The 19,423-nt window shown below is 50.6% G+C and overlaps 1 protein-coding gene across 12 annotated transcripts in view; it reads left to right on the top strand.

Moving 5' to 3' along the window:
• Window positions 1-3,637: 3,637 nt before the first annotated feature.
• Window positions 3,638-19,423, top strand: part of KDM2B (lysine demethylase 2B) — a 162,651-nt gene continuing 146,865 nt past the window's right edge. For 2 of the 12 annotated variants that reach the window (XM_017544268.2, XM_017544262.2), the window contains exons 1-4: window positions 3,677-3,874; window positions 5,704-5,848; window positions 8,794-8,872; window positions 10,077-10,123. In XM_017544268.2, the coding sequence (XP_017399757.1) occupies window positions 3,749-3,874; window positions 5,704-5,848; window positions 8,794-8,872; window positions 10,077-10,123 (397 nt within the window). In that variant the 5' untranslated portion in view covers window positions 3,677-3,748. Of the gene's footprint in view, window positions 3,875-4,203; window positions 4,642-4,981; window positions 5,038-5,703; window positions 5,849-8,793; window positions 8,873-10,076; window positions 10,124-19,423 lie in introns of those variants that run through there. The other 10 variants (XM_017544266.2, XM_017544265.2, XM_017544269.2 and 7 more) reach the window with 8 other exon arrangements.

Here is a 19,423-nt window from a genome sequence, read left to right as displayed (position 1 = left end):
AAAAAAAAAGAAAGAAAAAGCCTGGGGCCGGGTGCGGTGGCTCAAGCCTGTAATCCCAGCATAGCACTTTAGGAGGCCGAGGCGGGTGGATCACCTAAGGTCAGGAGTTCGAGACCAGCCTGACTAACATGGTGAAACCCTATCTCTACTAAAAATACAAAGTTAGCGGGGCATGGTGGCGAATGCCTGTAATCCCAGCTGCTCGGGAGGCTGAGGCAGGAGAAGCGCTTGAACCTGGGAGGCAGAGGTTGCAGTGAGCCGAGATCATGCCATTGCACTCCAGCATGCGCAACAAGAGCAAAACTCCGTCTCAAAAACAAAAAACAAACAAACAAAAAAAAGAGAAAAAAATTGAATACCATCTAAAAGTTAGGGACCTAATTAAATCATTCTTGCACAATTTATCTACCCAGTGAAATGTTATGAAATCATTAAAAAGAAGTCCAGGCGAAGTGGCTCATGCCTGTAATCCAAACACTTTGGGAGGCTGAGGTGGGTGGATCTCCTGAGCTCAGGAGTTTGTGACCAGCCTGACCAACAAGGTGAAACACCGTCTCCTAAAAAATCAAACAAAAAAAAAACCCCAAAAAACCTATATATGCTGATGTAGAATGATTTCATATCCTTAAATTAAAACAAAACAGGGCCAGGCGTGATAGCTTATGCTTGTAATTCCAGCACTTTGGGAGGCCCAGGCGGGAGGATCACTTGAGCTTAGGAGTTGGAGACCAGCCTGGGCAACATGGCAAAACCCTGTCTCTACCAAAAATATAAAAATTAGCTGGGCCAGTGGTGCACTCCTGTAGACTCAGCTCAGCTACTTGGGAGGCTAAGCTGGAAGCACTGGTTGAGCCCAGGGGGAGGCTGCAATGAGCCTAGATTGTGTCACTGCACTCCAGCCTGGGCAACGGAGCAAAACCCTGTTTCTTTCTTTTCTTTTCTTTTCTTTTTTTGAGATGAAGTCTCGCTCTGTCGCCCAGCTTGGAGCGCAATGGCGAGATCTCCAATCACTGCAACCTCCGCCTCCTGGATTCAAGCAATTCTCCTGCCTCAGCCTCCCCGAGTAGCTGGGATTACAGGCATGCACAACCAAGCCCAGCTAATTTTTTGTATTTAGTAAAGACGGGGTTTCACCATAATGACCAAGCTAGTTTTGAACTCCTGACCTCAAGTGACCTGCCTGCCTCGGCCTCCCAGAGTGCTAGGATTACAGGTGTGAGCCACTGTGCCCATCACAAGACCCTGTTTCAAAAAAAAAAAAAAAAAAAAAAATTCAGGAGCTATGATAATCATATATGAATAGGAGAACTATGAATATGAGAACAACTTCAATTCCTTAACAGGATTCTGGTTTCTGAGAGCTCCATCCAGAGTCCGCCTTTCCTTGAGAAGGAGGTCCCTCATCCTTCCCAGTCCTGGGTATGTCCCAATGGGAACTGCATCTTCTTTTCTGTATCCTCTCTGTCTTTGGGCACAGGGTTGCTCAATCAACCTTTGATGAATGAAGAATGGATGGGGGTACCTCAGGCAGGATCTGACTGGGCCTTTTGTAAGATTGAGCAGGAGGGTCCAGGAAATCACTATTATTACGTTTCCAATACAACTGGCCTGGTGTTTTCCTGCAAGAGAAAGTACATCTCTGGGATAAACACCTTCACCTTCTCTCTTCCCTCACCTACTCTCCACTTCTTTGGGACAATTAGCCAACACTGGGAGGGAGCTCCAGGGTCTCAGCCCTTCCCCCTTTGGTCCAAAATAACCTCCTCCTCTACTTTGAGCAAATGCTTGGAATTCTTTCAACTGGAGGACAAAGCCTTTCATCTGCCAATTACTGATAAAGAGAAAATGCAAATATGGGGGGGGGAAGGTGATTCATCAAGGGCCCAACATTTATTGAGTGGCCACTTAGGACCCGGTGGCAGGGCAGGCATTCTGGGGGAGGCCAAGGGGAACAAACTCCCGGCTGGCCCATTCTTCTGTCGCGTTTGTGGTTTCCTCAAGGTTTGTAAAGGGAGGGGATTAAATTAGGTGACTACCCAGCCCCTTCCCACTCTGACAAACCAGGAACTCCTCATGAGGTGATATATGGACTTAACCGTTTTTACACTAAGGTGGTTACCGTTGGACCTTTTCCTGACTCCAGCTTTTGGGGCCACCATAAGGCCACCTGGGGAGAAAAAAGGGCCTCAGGGAGAAAAATTAATTAGATCAAGCATTCTATTTTTTTTTTTTTTCCTTTATTTCACTTAATTCACTTTGCATCACTCTCCAAGCTCATGCACTCTGCTTTGAACATGTTTATTTCATTACAGGGCAGTAGTGAGGCTGGTAAGTTACTAAAAAAAAAAAAAAAAAAAAAAACCAACACCTGATGGCCAAGCCAGGCTCCAGTGTGAGCCCTGGCAGGGGCACATATGAGCTATGTGATCCTGGGTGAGTGGCTTTGCTTTTTCTAGTCCTAATTTCCTTCTTTGCAAAATAGGAACGAACCAGACTATCTGTTAAAGGGTTCCTGTGAGAGAAAGACAGGAGCAAATAAAACGGTCCACGAGCTGAAGGCAGAACTCGTAGCAGTCAAACTAAGGGTTACTGATTGGACGCCGCAGAGCCAATGTGGGCGATTTCAGTTTGGAAACAAATTTTGATGTTTCCCAGCCTCATCCTTGCTTAAAAGATTTTTATAGCTAGTGAACATGAATGAAAACAAACTTCAAAGAGTAGCCTTTGGGGGTGGGTGAGAAAGACTACAGAAAGATAGGACGGGAAACTTCTAAGGTGAGTGAGGGGGAAGCTCTCTTAGGGTGACCAATACGATGCTGATAGTGACATCCTACGTCAGGCGGGGAAGTCCCTTCCCCCCACCCCCCACATGTCTATCTGATAGCTTGGGGACCGTATGGGGGAAGAGCAATCAATCATTCAGAGTCATAATTTCTCTGAGCCTCAGTTGCCCCATCCGCAAAATGACCTGCTCCAACTATCCCACAGTGTTAATGGCAGAAATAAAATGCCAGGCTCAAAGCCTGCTCTCTACAAAGTCCCTTTATGCTCGCCCTCTTGCCATGTCATTTTATCATCATCTGTTACCCCCAAGAGCAGGCCTAGCAAGGCACCGCAGCTGGGGCTGGAGGAATGTTTAGGGCCAGATTTCTCAAGCCTAGTCGACCTGAACTGTTGCTCATGATGGGAGCACATCCCAGGACCAGTGCTGGGGTCGTCACAAACACTAGTAAGTGGACAGGGACCTAATGACACCCCTGTATGTACGGAGGTTGCCGATACCTCTGCTAAGAAGCCCTGTATGATTCATCAAGGGGCACCAGAGTCCCCCTCACCCATCCCAGAGCCCCATGCACCTTTCCACCGACTCTTCTATAAACCGCCAGCAAGGTCTTACCCTTCGCTCCTGTGCGGGCTGCGTTAGGAGGCGCCAGATCCGATTCTTTCCGTCTTTCGCTCCTGAGTATCTATCTGCTCCCCTGGCCGAGCGCAAGAGCCTTTAAAAAACGTCCAACTTCTGTTTCAAGGCTGGTCGCCTCGTAAAGGACTCCACAGAGGCGGGCAGAATGAATGAATGAAAGGCCACGTCTTCCGGTCAGCTGCGGTCTGCAAAGGCTCTGGTCTGGCTGTATTTCCTGTACGTGTGTGTGTCCGTATCTTTGAGTGCCGGGAGTTTAAAAGTTAGGCAATCCTTAGAGGTGTGGAGCTGAGCTAATTTCCTTCTGAGCACCCCAAATGCCTCCTCCATATGGCAGGTCTGCAAATGGGGGGATCTGCAGAGGATCACCCCCCACGAAAAAGACATGCAGCAGCAAAACAAAAAAAGAAAAAATATATATATACAAAATGCTTTGAATTTGAGTCGGCCACACAGGTAATGTGGGGGGAGGGGTGGATGAAATAAGAGGAAGAGGGGTAGCCCTGGGGCTTGGGGGCAGGGACGGAGGTGGGGGGTCGTTTTTGGGGGTGCCAGGCCCCGGGGGCTTTCACGCCAGCTTGTTCGGCTTGCATTTCCGCGCCTCCCGCTGAGGCCAGCCGTGCAAATCTGCACCTCCCTCCCCGCCCCCTCCTCCTTCCCTCCCTCCCTGCCCCGCCATCTCCGGGATGCGCCCGCCGCCTGCAACTCGGCCCTCCAAAAGTCAGCTCTGCACACAACTCCCGGGCGGCGGCGGCGGCGCCTGCGTGCAGAGGCGCACTCGTGACCCAACAACAAAACAGCGATGCCAGGGCGCTAACGGCGCCCGGTGCCTCCTGGGCTCCCTCCCGCCCCACACCTCCTCGGGCCGCCGCCCCCACTCCCCCACGTCCCGGCCGAGAGCCCCCCCAACTCGCCGCGCCGCGAGCTCCGAGCGCGATCGGCAACAATGTTTACGTTCCGGGGATTATGACGTCGACGCCTCCCCCCCCCACAACTGCTGAAAATGGTTTCCTAGGACTTTGCAAACGGATCTGCCTAAGTGTTGGTGCAAAACTTTGTAGATCTCGGCTCTGGCTTGCTTTATTTATTTATTTTTTGGTTTGTTTTCTTTGGTCTTCCCTCCTTCCTCCCTCGGCCAAAATGCAGGGGGCAGGAGTGTTGACAATTAATTGGTGAACTCTCCTAAAAAAATGGAGGCAGAGAAAGACTCTGGAAGAAGATTGGTGTGTAGCTTTTTTTTTTTTTCCCCCAAATCTGTATCTGGCATATGATAGATCTTTTTTTTTTTTTGGTTGTTTCTCGCTGCCTTTTCTTTCCTTTTCTGTATTTTGCAAGAGGACCGGGAAAAAATAATAATAAATTGCATGCAAAAGGAAGCAAGCTGCTTACTCCAGTCCCTTTTGAGGCTTAGAGTCTCAGACACTTAAGTGGGGAGGTGGTATCGCGGAACGGCGTGGAGGCGGGCTGAGCAGGCTCGGGGTTCGCCCGGAATCTGGGGGGCTGCGGGGCCGGGCGCTGGGCGGTGGAGGGAGGAGGCAGGGGGATGCGGGGAGTGCTGGGGGAGTCTCCTTAGGAAGTGAGTGTGCGCGCGCGCTTGTGGGGAGATGAGGCAGCTGCTGGTGCGTTTTGGGGTCTCCGATCGGAGCTTTGTGGCGGGCCGTCTGCCTCTCCCCCTCCCAAGCCCCGATCCTCCTCCCCCCACCTCCTCTTCTTGCACTGGCGGGCGGACGGCGGGGGCGGCTGGGGTCTCAGCCCTTCCATTTCAGCTTTCCAGCTTCCCCGGTAGCTCGGGGGCGGCTCCAGCTTTAGAAATGCCGCCGGCCCCCGGTTCCGGCTTCCCGGCTCTGCAGCCGCGGCCGCCGGGGCTGCTGCTACCGCCGAGCCGGGCGCCGCAGCGGCTCCTCCTGGGGCCTACATTTGCCCCGCCAGCCCGTGTCCGGAGCCCCCTTCCCGGGTTACATAACCAGGCTCTCGGCCAAGTGGGCAAAGCCCAACACATTTCGGGGGCGGGGGACAGGGGAGGGCCCCCAGATGTCCCTTCAATGGCTTCCAGAGACACAGGAGGGGAGTGCCCGGTGTAGAGCGCAGCTGGACCCTCGGGGTGCGGGCCCCTCTCCTTGTCCTGCTTTTCAGCATCTTTGGCAGTTGCGCAAAGTTGCCTGGTTTGGAATGGTGGGGTGCAGGGGGCGCGCGGCTCCTGCACCTGTTAGTGCTGGGCCCAGCTTTAGAGGCGACCCTCAGCTCCCCCAATAATGTCCCGGGCTCTCTGGTTTGGGTCCTTGCAGCGCCCGATTGACCGCCAGCGATACGACGAGAACGAGGACTTGTCGGACGTGGAGGAGATCGTCAGCGTCCGCGGCTTCAACCTGGAGGAGAAGCTTCGCAGTCAGCTGTACCAGGGGGACTTCGTGCACGCCATGGAGGGCAAAGGTGAGGCGCCCCCTCCCCGGTCGCCCTCTGCGCCGCGGGCCGAGCGCACGTGGGGAGGGAGCTGCCGGTGGCTGGGTTCGTATTTCGCGCCCGCGTCCCCCATTCCAGGGGATCCGGTGACGAAACGAGGCCGAGCACTGGGGGGGTGGGGTGGGGTGGCGAGAGAGGAGGGCAGGCGGTAAGGGGGGCCGGGCATGGGCCTAGGCCCGGCCCGCGCCCACCACCAGTCCCAGGGTGGGCAGAGTCAGGGGGCCAGCGGACAGAAGGACCTGAGGATGGACTGGCGGACCGAGGGAGGGCGGGAGCGTCGCGTCCTCCCCCTCCCCGAGCCGGTCGCGCTCCATGCGCTGCCAGGGGTGCCGTCCCCTGGCTGGAACTGGGTTCGGGGCCGGGTGAGGCCCCCCAGGCCTGAAATCCTCACAACCCCGCGCCCGCTCGGGGCCTGCCAGTGAGAAACTGGTGATGGGGGAGAGGTGGGTGTTTGGGGTGATGCCCCCTTAGGCCTGGGGTCTGCAGAGCCGCGTTTCCCCGTGGGCTCTGCCAGATTGCATTAGGGACCCCGTGCGCCGCGAAGCTGTTGACCTGAACCCCGACCTGGGCCCGAGCTGTCTAGCGCCACAGCCTTGACAGGTTGAAGCCGGGAGTTGGGGTCAGGGGGTGACTTCCCTTCAGGCTTCTGGGGGAGATCCCTGTCCCCTCGCAGTTTGAAGTGAGGAAATGGGTCTCCTCCCAGGCCTGAGACTCGGAGAACTCTGTCCCTTGGGGGCCCACCCAATTTACAGCGGCATTTGGGGACGCCTCCAGGGTTTTGGAGACCTTCAGGGCCTGGATTTCTTTCTGGCTCTTCTACTGCGGGAATGGTGGGGGTCACCCTCCAGATGTTAAGGTGACATCCTCGCTTGCCTCTGAGGCCTCCAGAGCTCTGGCCCTCCCAGCCTGCAGCCAGTGTGGCTCCTGGTTGAGGAATCAGCCTTGCCTGCCCGATTGGGGTTTGGAATATGCCCTACCTAGCCTTCCCAGGCCCTTGGCTCATTTTTCCCTCTTAGATCTTTGAATTTCCTTTAAGTTACAAAGTTTCCATTTTGTTCCCCCCCACCTCTTGGAAAACCCTTGCATCCCTCAGTGAGCTGATAACCGGAGTGCCTCCTTCCCTCCTCCAAGTTCTGGTTGAGTGCCTGTGGCTCTGAGGTTAGCCCTGAGAAGAGACTGTCCCAGCTTCGAAGTTTTGCCAATTTGTCTTTTGTGCCCATCACCTCCCGGGGCGCTGGGCTCTGGTGGTGAGGAGTAGTTGTTGGGGGAGGGAAGAAGAAATTTCTCCCAGCCTGCCTGGTCCTAGAGCAGGGTGCTAGTCCCAGCTGATTTAAATTTTCTCTGCATAAATGGAATTTTAATTCTTCTCCTTTCTTCCTCCATTTTTACTGAGTTGAGCCTTTTGGTGGATCCTACCTGCAAACAATATGCAAACTCTTCCTAGTCATTTGGGAGGAATTCTCAGCCCAGGATTTCAGAGCTTTTTCTCAGGCTCATTTGAGGAAGTTGAAGCTGACCTTGGGGGATGGGTGCTTTGGGTGGGTGGGTCTGAGGGCCGGTATTCCAGCCTCAGAGAGCTAAAGTGTATCCTTAGATCTGCTGTCCCGGCTTCTTTGAAAGGGGAGGGCCCTGGGCTTTGCTCTTTAATTCAGATCTGGCCCCAAAACTTGAGGGAGGAGCTGAGAAACAGGAGCCCTTAGCCTGGATTCAAAATACATGCTTCTTAAACTTCTCTTCCTTTAAATCCTTAGGAATCCCCATTCACTGTGAGCCCCTGGGGATCTGAGCTGCTGAGGTCAGGGCTTTCCCGGCTTTGGGTTTTGTTCTGTCTCTCTTCGGAGGGGAGTTGTCTTGGCCTCCTCCTCCCCCAGGCTGCCCTGTGAACTGTTTCCCTGGGCTAGCAGCTTCAGTGGCCTGAGGCCACTTCTGTCTCCCTTCTGATGGTGGGTCCGGTCTGTCGGTCGGTCAGAGAGGCCTTCTTCCCTTGTGGATTACTTTAGTTACCTGAAGCTTTGGGGTACATGAAAATTTATCTCAAGCCCCATCACCTCCATATTCAGGGGTGTATGTTTGCGTCAGATTCACTGGTTTCAGAATTGGGGAAGGAAGGAAATTAGTCCGCGGCCTCCTTCATCCTCCAGGACTTTGGGTAAGGATATGGGGACTGCACTAGAAAACCCCAGACATGGAGTGAACCTGGGGATTTTCCTTGGGTCCTTCTATGTTCCCCTTATGTAGCCTTCCCCCAGGAGCCCCCCTCCCTGTTATCCAGCTGAAGCAAGGACTGTGATGGCTGCAGCAGAATTTCACTCTTAAGACAACAAAGCTGTGCCCAGTTCCCTAGTTATTTTGGCACCAAATACACAGTTTCCAGGGAAACCGGCTTTTCCCCCCTCCCCTTCACTAGGCAGGATATTACAATAAGATTTTCACTGATGCTCAGCTACAATGTGGGCCCTCCTCCCAGCCTCCTCCCTGGGCCTTCAGATCCTCCCAGGTGGCATTCTTCAATTTTGCAGTCCCTTTACTTTCTGAGCGAGGCTTGGGATGCGTGTCTCTGTCTATACCTCTTTCCCAGCCATAGCTGGGGCTCCTTTTGTGCGAGGCTCTTTGAGTCTTCCTCCTCAACCCTTGCTGGCCTTGGGCTGTTCATTGACAAGTTTGGACCGGTGGGGCATGCAGGGAATGACTGACTGAGTAGGCAGAGGAGCTGATCGTTGGCATGGCTTCTCTTGGGCTTTGCCTAATCCATTTCCCGATCATTTTCCAAGGAGCTTTTGTCGTACAGCTGGTGCCTGCATCTCCTGGACCCCCTGCCCCTTCGTCCATCAGTTTTCTTCCCGTAACCAACAGATCCTGGTTCATTTGCTCCTTCGTGACTTAACCAACTTGTTTTAATTCAAATATCCAAACAGATTTCAACTATGAGTACGTACAGAGAGAAGCTCTCAGGGTTCCCCTGATATTTCGAGAAAAGGATGGACTGGGAATTAAGTAAGTTGCTGAAACTAACTGCTCCTTCCCCCGTCTTCCTCCCTAACATACTTTATAGCTTGGGATGGATTTCTTCCACCCTCTTCCCACCTCTCATCACTGAGAAGGATCTTTTTCATGATCTGGGAACAGCATCTCCTTGTTCAAGGCCTGACAAAGGGGAAAAACTCTCCAAAGACTGGTCTTTTGCAGGGACTTTGGGCAGAGAGGACGTAGGGGAATTAAGCAGTGTTGACTTTTTTCCCTGACCCACCCCAGTTACACTCAGTGACCTCCTACAGTGAATTGTACCTCTCCTTCCCCTTGCCCCAGAGCAGGAAACTGAGGCAGAGCCTGAGCTGCAAAGAGACAAGTCGGCCTCTAAGCCCAGACCCAGAGCACTTAGATACACGTTTCTTACGCAGATTCCCACTGCGTGTGTTTCCTGGAGTGCCAATGTCTCCCCTTTCTTTGCCTGCCCCACAGCCTGCCCCTCCACCCCTCCATTCTGTCTGTTTTCGTTCACTGAGATCTGTCAGAGCTCCAGGTGGGGGAGAGGTCCCTGAGGCAGGCTGGAAGAACAGGTTTCTGCCCCTTGGGCAGGGGTAGGGGAGGAGGCTTGGGGTGTCATCCCAGGCTGCCTCTCTCCAGCATCTGCTGCCAGACTTGCTCAAGAGGCGATTCCTGTGAGTAGGAATGAAACCTTGGGCATCATTGTTAATTAACAGTGAATCGTAGCCCATATTACCAAATCCCTGGAACTGGTACAATGTATGTCTTTTTTTCCCTCTGAACTTAAAGGGGTCTCTCCCACTTCCCATACAACTCCTTATGGAGAGTATTTTCTAGAGGGAGGAAGAGATGTAGAGAGAGTTACCCACCCTGAAAGAAAGCAGGTGTTTGAATCTCCAGCTCTGGCCCCTACCTTTGACCCCATACTTCAGGCTTCTTTGGAAAAATTGGATGGACAGTGGATGTCCCACCATCTGCAGAGGTTCAGGTTTGAGTTGCCTCTTGGGGTAGGCAAGGGCCTCAGTGCTTCTGGGATGACCCTCCCTGGAGGCATCAACGGGTCTTCCTCCCTCCCTCTGGATTTTCTCATTTTGAGTTCTCAAACTGAGGGCAAGGGGCCTCTTTTGGAAAAATGGTTTCCCCGGGCCAAGGGTAGAGTCTTGCTCTGCTGTCTGTGGCCTCTCACCACAGGTCTGTGCTCCTCTTTCCCCAGGATGCCTGACCCTGATTTCACAGTCCGAGACGTCAAACTCCTAGTGGGTAAGTCGCTTGCTGTGCGTGTGGCTCAGAGATGCTGAAGTAGGGAAGGGGAAAGAGGCGCTCACCACCTGCCCGTTTAGACTTTTAAAGGCCTCTCAAAAAGAAAGTTCCCACGGGAGGGGGCAGGAGCAGGTGTGAGCTGCAACCGTTTCATTCTGGAGAGCAGGTAGGATTGCAAAGTCAGAAGAAGCTGTATCAGAGGGCGTTGGCCAGTTCACGGTTTTATGAGGCCCATTTGGACCCTGCCTCCAGCCTGGGTGTCAGCAACACAATCTTAGATCTCTCCTCTGTGTTTGTTTGTGGGTTGCCTGGTAAATACTGGGTGCTCTGTGATCCCTCATAGACTTTCAGGCTTTCGAGGGGAGTGGCTATTCCTCTTGGTTCCTCAGGGTTCTAGACAGGCCTGGGGTAGGGCTTGGAACTGTGAGCTCGGCAAATGCACACGAGCTCTTTGAGCACCTGCAGGTGGCTGATGATTTAGTGCTCTGGACGCTCGGTCAGGTAGTAGGTGGCATTTCAGATCTTACAGGCTGTCGTTCGAACAATCTATTCTTTCCAGAAAAACACACTTTGGGTACATGGTCAGAGTTGCAAGTGGATGGATAAGTTCTCTGCCCGCTTGATGGGTGCAAGAGGCAATCAAGAAGTAAACAGTGGATCAGGTGCGGTGGTTCACACCTGTAATCCCAGCACTTTAGGAGGCCGAGGCGGGCGGATCACGAGGTCAGGAGTTCAAGACTAGCTTGAGCAATATGGTGAAACCCTGTCTTTACTAAAAATGCAAAAAATTAGGCGGGCATGGTGGCACATGCCTGTAGTCCCAGCTACTCAGGAGGCTGAGGCAGGAGAATCGCTTGAACCTGGGAGGCGGAGGTTGCAGTGAGCTGAGGTCGTGTCACTGTACTCCAGCCTGGTGACAGAGCAAGACTTGGTCTCAAAAAAAAAAAAAAAAAAAAAAAAAAAAAAAAAAAAAAAAAAAAAAAAAAAAAAGGAAAGAAAAAAGGAAGTAAACAGTGGGCTGAGGGCAGTGACTCATGCCTGTGGGCAGATCACTTGAGCCAGGAATTTGAGACCAGACAATAATAAGTGTTAGCAAGGATGTAGGGAAACCGGACCCCCACACACTGCTTGTGGGAGTATAAAATGGCACAGCTGCTTTGGTAAACAGTCTGGCAGTTCCTCAGCAAGTTAAACACAGTTACCACGTGATCCAGCAATTCCACTCCTAAGGACATACCCAAGATAAGTGAAAATGTATGTTCGACACGAACCTGTATGTGCTAGCAGGACGTGGTGGCAGGTGCCTGTAATCCCAGCTACTCGGGAAGCTGAGGCGGAACTGCTTGAACCCGGGCGGTGGAGGTTGCAGTGAGCTGAGACTGTGCCACTGCACTCCAGCCTGAGTAACAGAGCAAGACTCTGGCTCAAAAAAAATTAAAAAAAATTTAGCCGGGTATGGTGGTGTGTGCCTGTAGTCCCAGCTACTCAGGAGGCTGAGGCAGGAGAATCACTTGAACCCGGGAGGTGGAAGTTGCAGCTAGCCAGGCCAGTGAGCCAGTGCACTCCAGCCTGGGTGACAAAGCGAGACTCTTGTCTTTAAAAAAAAAGGAGTATTTCAGAATTTAGTGGGGATAGTTATACAGCCATCCGCTACATTGAATATACTACTAAAACCAATGACTTGCACCTTTTTTTTGGTGGGTGGGGGACAAGTCTCACTCCATCACCCAGGCTGGAGTGCAGTAGCGTGATCTCAGTTCATCACAACCTCTGCCTCCCAGGTTCAAGTGATTCTCCTGCCTTAGCCTCCTGAATAGCTGGGACTACAGGCACACACCACCCAAATGGCTGGTATCACAGGAATGTGCCACCACACCTGGTGAATTTCGCATTTTTAGTAGAGAGGAAGTTTCACCATGTTGGCCAGGGTGGTCTTGAACTCCTGACCTCAAGTGATCCATCTGCCTCAGCCTCCCAAAAGTGCTGGAATTACAAGTGTGAGCCACTGCACCTGGACAACTTGTACATTTTTAAATGGTTAAGTGGCAAATTTTATGGTATGCAAATATTACCTCATTTTTTTTTTTTTTTTTTTTTTTTGAGACTGAGTTTCGCTCTTGTTACCCAGGCTGGAGTGCAATGGCGCGATCTCGGCTCACCGCAACCTCCACCTCCCGGGTTCAGGCAATTCTCCTGCCTCAGCCTCCCGAGCAGCTGGGACTACAGGCACGTGCCACCATGCCCAGCTAATTTTTCGTATTTTTAGTAGAGACGGGGTTTCACCATGTTGACCAGGATGGTCTCGATCTCTTGACCTTATGATCCACCTGCCTCGGCCTCCCAAAGTGCTGGGATTACAGGCTTGAGCCACCGCGCCCGGCTACCTCAATTTTTTAAATGTGACCACATGTGGTGGTTCAAGACCAGCCTGGGCAACATAGCAAGACCCCATCTCTACAAAAATAAGTAAATAATGCAGGCTGGGCGTGGTGGCTCACACCTGTAGTCCCAGCACTTTGGGAAGCCGAAGTGGGAGGATCGCTTGAGGCCAGGAGTTTGAGACCAGCCTGGTCAACATGGTGAAACCCCATCTCTACTAAAAATACAAAATATTAGCCAGGCATGATGCTGGGCCCCTGTAATCCCAGCTACTCAGGAGGCTGAGGCAGGAGAATTGCTTGAATCCGGGAGGTGGAGGTTGCAGTGAGCAGAGATCAGACATTACACTCCAGCCTGGGCGACAAGAGCAAAACTCCGCCTCAAAAAATATAAAAACAAAAACACAAAAATTAGCTGGGCTTGTGGCAGGTGTCCATAGTCCCAGCTACCTGGTAGCTTAGGTGGGAGATCACTGGAGCCTAGGAGTTTGAGGCTGTCGTGAGCCAGGATCATGCCACTGCCCTCCACCACACTCTGTCAGGGCAGCAGAGCGAGATCTTGTCTCAAATAAAAGAAAAAAAAAAGAAAAGAGGGCAGTAGAGGTGGCCGACACCTGTAATCCCAGCACTTTGGGAGGCTGAGGTGGGCAGATCACGAGGTCAAGAGATCGAGACCATCCTGGCCAACATGGTGAAACCTGTCTCTACTAAAAATACAAAAATTAGCTGGGTGTGTTAGCAAATGCCTGTAGCCCCAGCTACTCGGGAGGCTGATGCAGGAGAATGGCTTGAACCCCGGAGGCAGAGGTTGCAGTGAGACAAGACTATGCCACTGCACTCCAGACAGACTGCCTGTCTAAAAAAATAAAGAAAAAAGAAATAAGCATCTTTGAACCCGGGAGGCGGAGGTTGCAGTGAACCGAGGTCATGCCACTGCACTCCAGCCTGGCGACAGAGCAAGACTCCGTCTCAAAAAAAGAAAAAAGAAAGCAGGAACAGCCTCCAGCCCCCTCTCCCTTGGCATTTCTGTGACAATCAAGTGGAGTGATGAATGTTAAAGTGCTCTGCAGAGGGACAGCTGCTCTGAACTGGGAGGAGGCCCCGACTGCAGTTGGCATGGGAAATTATGATGCCCATTTTGGCCTTTGAGCTGCACATAGGCTTTCGGAGAGGGTGATAGGGCACATTTGTTGTAAGTGACCTAAGTGCAAATGTAACTCTAGCTGTCATAAGCAGAAGAGAATTCACTGGCTTGGGTATAGGTTCAGGGTGTACCTCCAGGCACATTGATGTCTGGACGCTCCAACGTGGTCTTGAGAAGTTGACTCTGTTTCTCTTTCTGCTTCCCGCTTCAACTCCCTCTTTCCGCTTCATTCTTTTTTGTTTTTAAAGACGTTTATTTGGGAATAGAGCATTACAATGGTAATATGCATGCTATAATAAACGACGTGTGTATTCAGGGAGGTAACGGAAGACAAACTTTTTTTTTTTTTTGAGATGCAGTCTTGCTGTTGTGGCCCAGGCTGGAGTGCAGTGGTACGATCTCTGCTCACTGCAACCTCTGCCTCCCGGGTTCAAGTGATTCTCCTGCCTCAGCCTCCTGAGTAGCTGGGATACAGGTGTCTGCCACCACGCCCTGCTAACATTTTATTTTATTTTAGTAGTGACAGGTTTTCGCCATGTTGGCCAGGCAGGTCTCAAATTCCTGACCTTGTGATCTGCCCACCTCAGCCTCCCACAGTGCTGAGATGACAGGCGTGAACAACTGCACGTGGCTGTCCGCTTCATTCTTAGCAGGCTTCTCCTCATGGGAGGGTAAGGAGGGTGGGTGAAGAAGGAGCCCATGGCAGCTTCAGACATCTATCCTGCCAGCTCAGAGTCCTTCCCAAACCCTCGGTCGTTCCCTTAAGTGTCTCTGGATTGGCCCTGACAGGCTTAGCACAGCCTTGGGCCAGACCGGAGCTGCTGGCTGGGGTCAGCCCAGCACAACCACGTGGACTGAAAGTGGGGAAGCAGTGATTCTCCAGGGTTGCTGGGTGACATAAACACGGCCCTAACAGACTTGACAAGTTCTGCTGTGGAGGGCAGTGTGTGGGGAAGGCTGGGCCAGTCTTCCCAGCCACTGCGGGGTCACAGCCTCTGTCTTCCACTGTCTTGCCTTGCATCATGGCGGGTGGCTGTTTGAGAAACGGACTTGTGCACCACCAGGTGTTCAGGCCACAACTTGGGGCTGCAGCCTCTTCTCTAATGTCCTAAAATCACGCTTTTCTCTATCAGCAGTCTGTTCCAAGCTCCAAGCCATTTTTTTTTTTTTTAACAAAAAGGCAGTTTCCATTTCTGTAACACTGTACCCTTAAAAAAAAACCCATTCATTGAAGTATAATATACATACCAAAAAGTGCACATATGGTAAGCACATAGCTTGATTAATTTTAACAAACAGAACACATCAGAGTAACCAGTACCCAGAACCCACTGTGTCTGCTTGTCCAGTCTCTGCCCACCACTGCTGGTGAACCTGACTTCTAGCCGCATGGATAAGTTTCACCTGTTTTCACACTTTATGCCAGTGAAATCGTGGAGGATGTCTTCTTTAGTTTTTGGCTTCTTTTGCTCAATTTTGTGGTTATGCAATTCATCCATATTGTTTCTCATGTGTAGTTGTAGATTTCTTTTTGTTTTTTTGTTTGTATGTGTGTGTGTGTGTTTTTTTTTTTTTTTTGAGACGGAATCTCACTTTGTTTCCCAGGCTGTAGTACAATGGCGTGATTTCAGCTCACTGCAACCTCTGCCTCCCGGGTTCAGACTATTCTCCTGCCTCAGCCTCCTGAGTTGCTGGGATTACAGGCATGCGGCACCATACGCAGCTAATTTTTGGTATTTTTAGTAGAGACGAGCTTTTACCATGTTGGCCAGGCTGGTCTCAAACTCCTGATCTCGGGTGATCGACCTGCCTCGGCCTCCCAAATTGTTGGGATTATAGATGTGAGCCACCTCGCCCAGCCTTATTATAATTATTATTTTTTGAGACAAGCTCTTGCAGCCTTGAACTCCCAGGCTCAAGCAGTCATTCCACTTCAGAATCCCAAATAACTGGGACCACAGGCGCATGTCTGGCTAATTTGGGATTTATTTTTATTGCTATATAGCTTTCCACTATGTGACTATTTTATAATCTATTCTACTGTTGATGGTCACTTGGGTAGCCGTCAGTCTAAGGGTTATCTGTAGAGTGCTGCTATGAACATTCTAGAACATGACTTTTGGTGAACACATGGATGCACTGTGTTGGTGATATACCTATGAGTGGAATTGCTTGGGGCGTTGAGTATGCCTGTGTGTTCAATTTTTGTCACTACTGTCAAATATTTGTCCCGGTACTGGCTGTACCACGTCCTCACCAAGAATTGGTGTTTTCTTCTTATTAGAGCCGTGCTCCCATGCCAGTGGAAGTTGTATCTCATTGAGGTTTGAGTTGGCTTTTCTCTAATGACTAATGAAGTTGAGCTGTGTTTCATATGATTTTGTTTTATTTTATTTATTTATTTTTATTTTTATTTTTTGTTTGAGACAGAATCTCGCTCTGTTGTCCAGCCTGGAGTGCAGTGGTGTGATCTTGGCTCACTGCAGCCTCCGCCTCCTGAGTAGCTGGGATTATAGGTGCATGCCACCATGCCCGGCTAAGTTTTGTGTTTTTAGTAGAGATGGGGTTTTACCATCTTGGCCAGGCTGGTCTTGAACTCCTGACCTCATGATCCACCTGTCTCGGCCTCCCAGAGTGCAGGGATTACAGGCGTGAGCTACCGTGCCTGGCAATTTTGTTTTGTTTTGAATCAGAGTCTCATTCCCATTACCCAGGCTGGAGTGTAGTGGCATGACCTTCAGCTCACTATAGCCTCAACCTCTTGGGTTCAGGTGATCCTCCCACCTCAGCCTCCTGAGTAGCTGGGACCACAGGTGCACCCCACCATGCTCAGCTAAATTTTTGTATTTTTTAGTAGAGATGGGATTTCACTATGTTGCCCAAGCTGGTCTCAAACTTCTGGGCTCAAGCAGTTCTTCCACTTCGACCTCCCAAAGTGCTGGGGTTACAGGTGTGAGCCACTGCACCTGGCCTTTGTTTTATGTTTGGATATCCTCTGAAATGTCTGATGAGGTCTTTTCTCCACTATTTTAAAGGGTTGTCTCTCATTAATTGTAAGCTGTATTTACTTGAGCTGCCATAACTAAGTACCACAGGTCGGGGTTTCAATAACAATTTACTTGCTTAGGCTGAGTGCGGTGGCTCATGCCTATAATCACAGCACTTTGGGAGGCTGAGGTGGACGGATCACCTGAGGTCAGAAGTTTAGATCAGCCTGGCCAAAATGGCGAAACTCAATGTCTACTAAAAATAAAAAAATTAGCTAGGCATGGTGGCTCACACCTGTAATCCCAGCTACTTGGGAGGCAGTCAGGAGAATTGCTTGAATCCGGGAGGCGGAGGTTACACTGAGCAGAGATTTGCACCAGCCTGGGTGACAGAGTGAGACTGTCTCAAAAAAAAAAAAAAAAAAAAAAAAAAAAAAGAAAAGAAAAAAAAAGAAAGTATTTCCTTACAATTCTGGAGGCAGGAAATCTGAGATCAAGGTGTCAGAAGGCTTGGTTTCTCTGAAGGTCTCTGCCCTTGGCTTGTAGATGGCCGTCTTCTTCCTACCTGCATGTGGTTTTCCTTTTGCATGTCCTAAACTCTTCTTTTTTGTAGAGATGGGGTCTTGCTGTGTTGCCCAGGCTGGTCTCAGACTCCTGGGTTCAAGTGATCCTTGCCTTCGCAAAGTGTTGAGATTACAGGTGTGAGCCACTGTGTCCAGCCATTAAACTCTTCTTTTTTTTTGAGATGAGCTTTGCTCTTGTTGCCCAGGCTGGAGTGCAATGGTGCAATTTCGGCTCACTGCAACCTCCGTCTCCCGGGTTCAAGCAATTCTCCTGCCTCAGCCTCCCAAGCGTTGGGATTGCAGGTGTGAGCCACTGTGCCTGGCAACTCTTCTTATAAGGACACTAGTCATATTAGACGAGGGTTCACCCTAAAGATGTCATTTTCACATAATTACTTTTTTTGTTCGAGACGGAGTCTCACTCTGTCGCCCAGGCTGGCATGCAGTGGTGCCATCTCATCTCACTGCAACCTCTGCCTCCCTGGTTCAAGTGATTCCCCTGCCTCAGCCTCCTGATTAGCTGGGACTACAGGTGTCTACCACCATGCCTGGCTAATTTTTTGTATTTTATTCTAGACAGGGTTTCACCATGTTGGCTGGAATGGTCTCAATCTCCCAATCTTGTGATCTGCCCATCTCTGCCTCCCAAAGTGCAGGGATTACAGGTGTGAGCCACCGCACCTGGCCTTAATTACCTTTTTAAACACTCTATCTCCAAATATGGTTATATTCTGAGGTGCTGGGGGGTTAGGATTTCAACATATTAATATATATATTTTATAGGCAGACACGATTCAGACTATAACATAAGAGTTCTTTAGATATTCTGGATGTGAGTCTTTTGTCAGATATATATATATATATATTCCTAGGCCAGGAGTGGTGGCCCACACCTGTAATCCCAGTACTTTATGAAGCCAAGGTGAGCAGATGACCTGAGGTCAGGAGTTCCAGACGAGCCTGGCCAACATGGTGAAAACTCCTCTCTACTAAAAATATAAAAATTAGCTGGGGGTGGTGGTGGGCCCCTGTAGTCCCAGCTACTGGGAAGGCTGATGCAGGAGAATCACTTGAACCCAGGAGGCGGAGGTTGCAGTGAGCTGAGATTGCGCCATTGCATTTCTGAATAGCTGGAATTACTGGTGCATGCCACCACGCCCAGCTAATTTTTATTTATTTATTTATTTATTTATGAGACAGAATTTCACTCTCATTGCCTAGGCTGGAGCACCCAGCCTAGAAATTCTTAATTTTAATACAGACTATTTAGCTCTGCTTGGTGCATTAATTCTTTTTGTGTCTTGCTTAAGAAATTTTTGCCTACTCTAAGGTCATGAAGATATTCAGATGTTTTTCTCAAAAAGCCTTATTGTTTGAACTATCACATTTGGATCTATAGTTCATCTGGAATAGATTTTTTTATTTGGTGGAATATGAGATCAAGGTCCCCCTTTTTTTTACATATGGATGTCCAGTTGACCCAGCACTATTATTATTATTATTATTAAAAAAAAATCCTGGCTGGGTGCTGTGGCTCATGCCTGTAGTCCCAGCACTTTGGGAGGTCAAGGTGGGTGGATCACCTAAGGTCAGGAGTTTGAGACCAGCCTGACCAACATGGGGAAACCCTGTCTCTACTAAAAATACAAAAATTAGCCGGGCTTGGTGGGTGATGCCTGTAATCCCAGGTACTGGGGAGGCTGAGGCAGGAGAATCGCTTGAACCCAGGAGGTGGAGGTTGCAGTGAGCCAAGATCACGCCATTGCACTCCAGCCTGGGCGACAGAGGGAGACCCCATCTCAAAAAAAAAAAGATTGCATTCTCAGTCCAGGCATGGTGGCTTAAGCCTATAATACCAGCACTTTGGGAGGCCTAGGAGGGAGGATTGCTTAAGTCTGGGAGTTTGAGACCAGCCTGGGCAACATGATGAAACCCCATCTTTAGAAAAAAAAAACAAAAATTAGCAGTAGGTGGTGGTGCGCACCTGTAATCCCAGCTACTCATAAGGCTGAGGCAGGAGAATTGCTTGAATCCCAGAGGTGGAGCTGCAGTGTGCCAAGATCATGCCACTGCACTCCAGCCTGGGCCACAGAGAGGGATCCTGTCTCTAAAGAATAAGTAGGCCGGGCGCGATGGCTCAAGCCTGTGATCCCAGCACTTTGGGAGGCCGAGGCGGGTGGATCACGAGGTCAAGAGATCGAGACCATCCTGGTCAACATGGTGAAACC

This window comes from Cebus imitator, unplaced genomic scaffold (genome assembly GCF_001604975.1).
Source record: "Cebus imitator isolate Cc_AM_T3 unplaced genomic scaffold, Cebus_imitator-1.0 Scaffold169, whole genome shotgun sequence".
Classification (NCBI taxonomy): domain Eukaryota; kingdom Metazoa; phylum Chordata; class Mammalia; order Primates; family Cebidae; genus Cebus; species Cebus imitator.
This window is presented reverse-complemented; position numbering and strand designations above follow the sequence as displayed.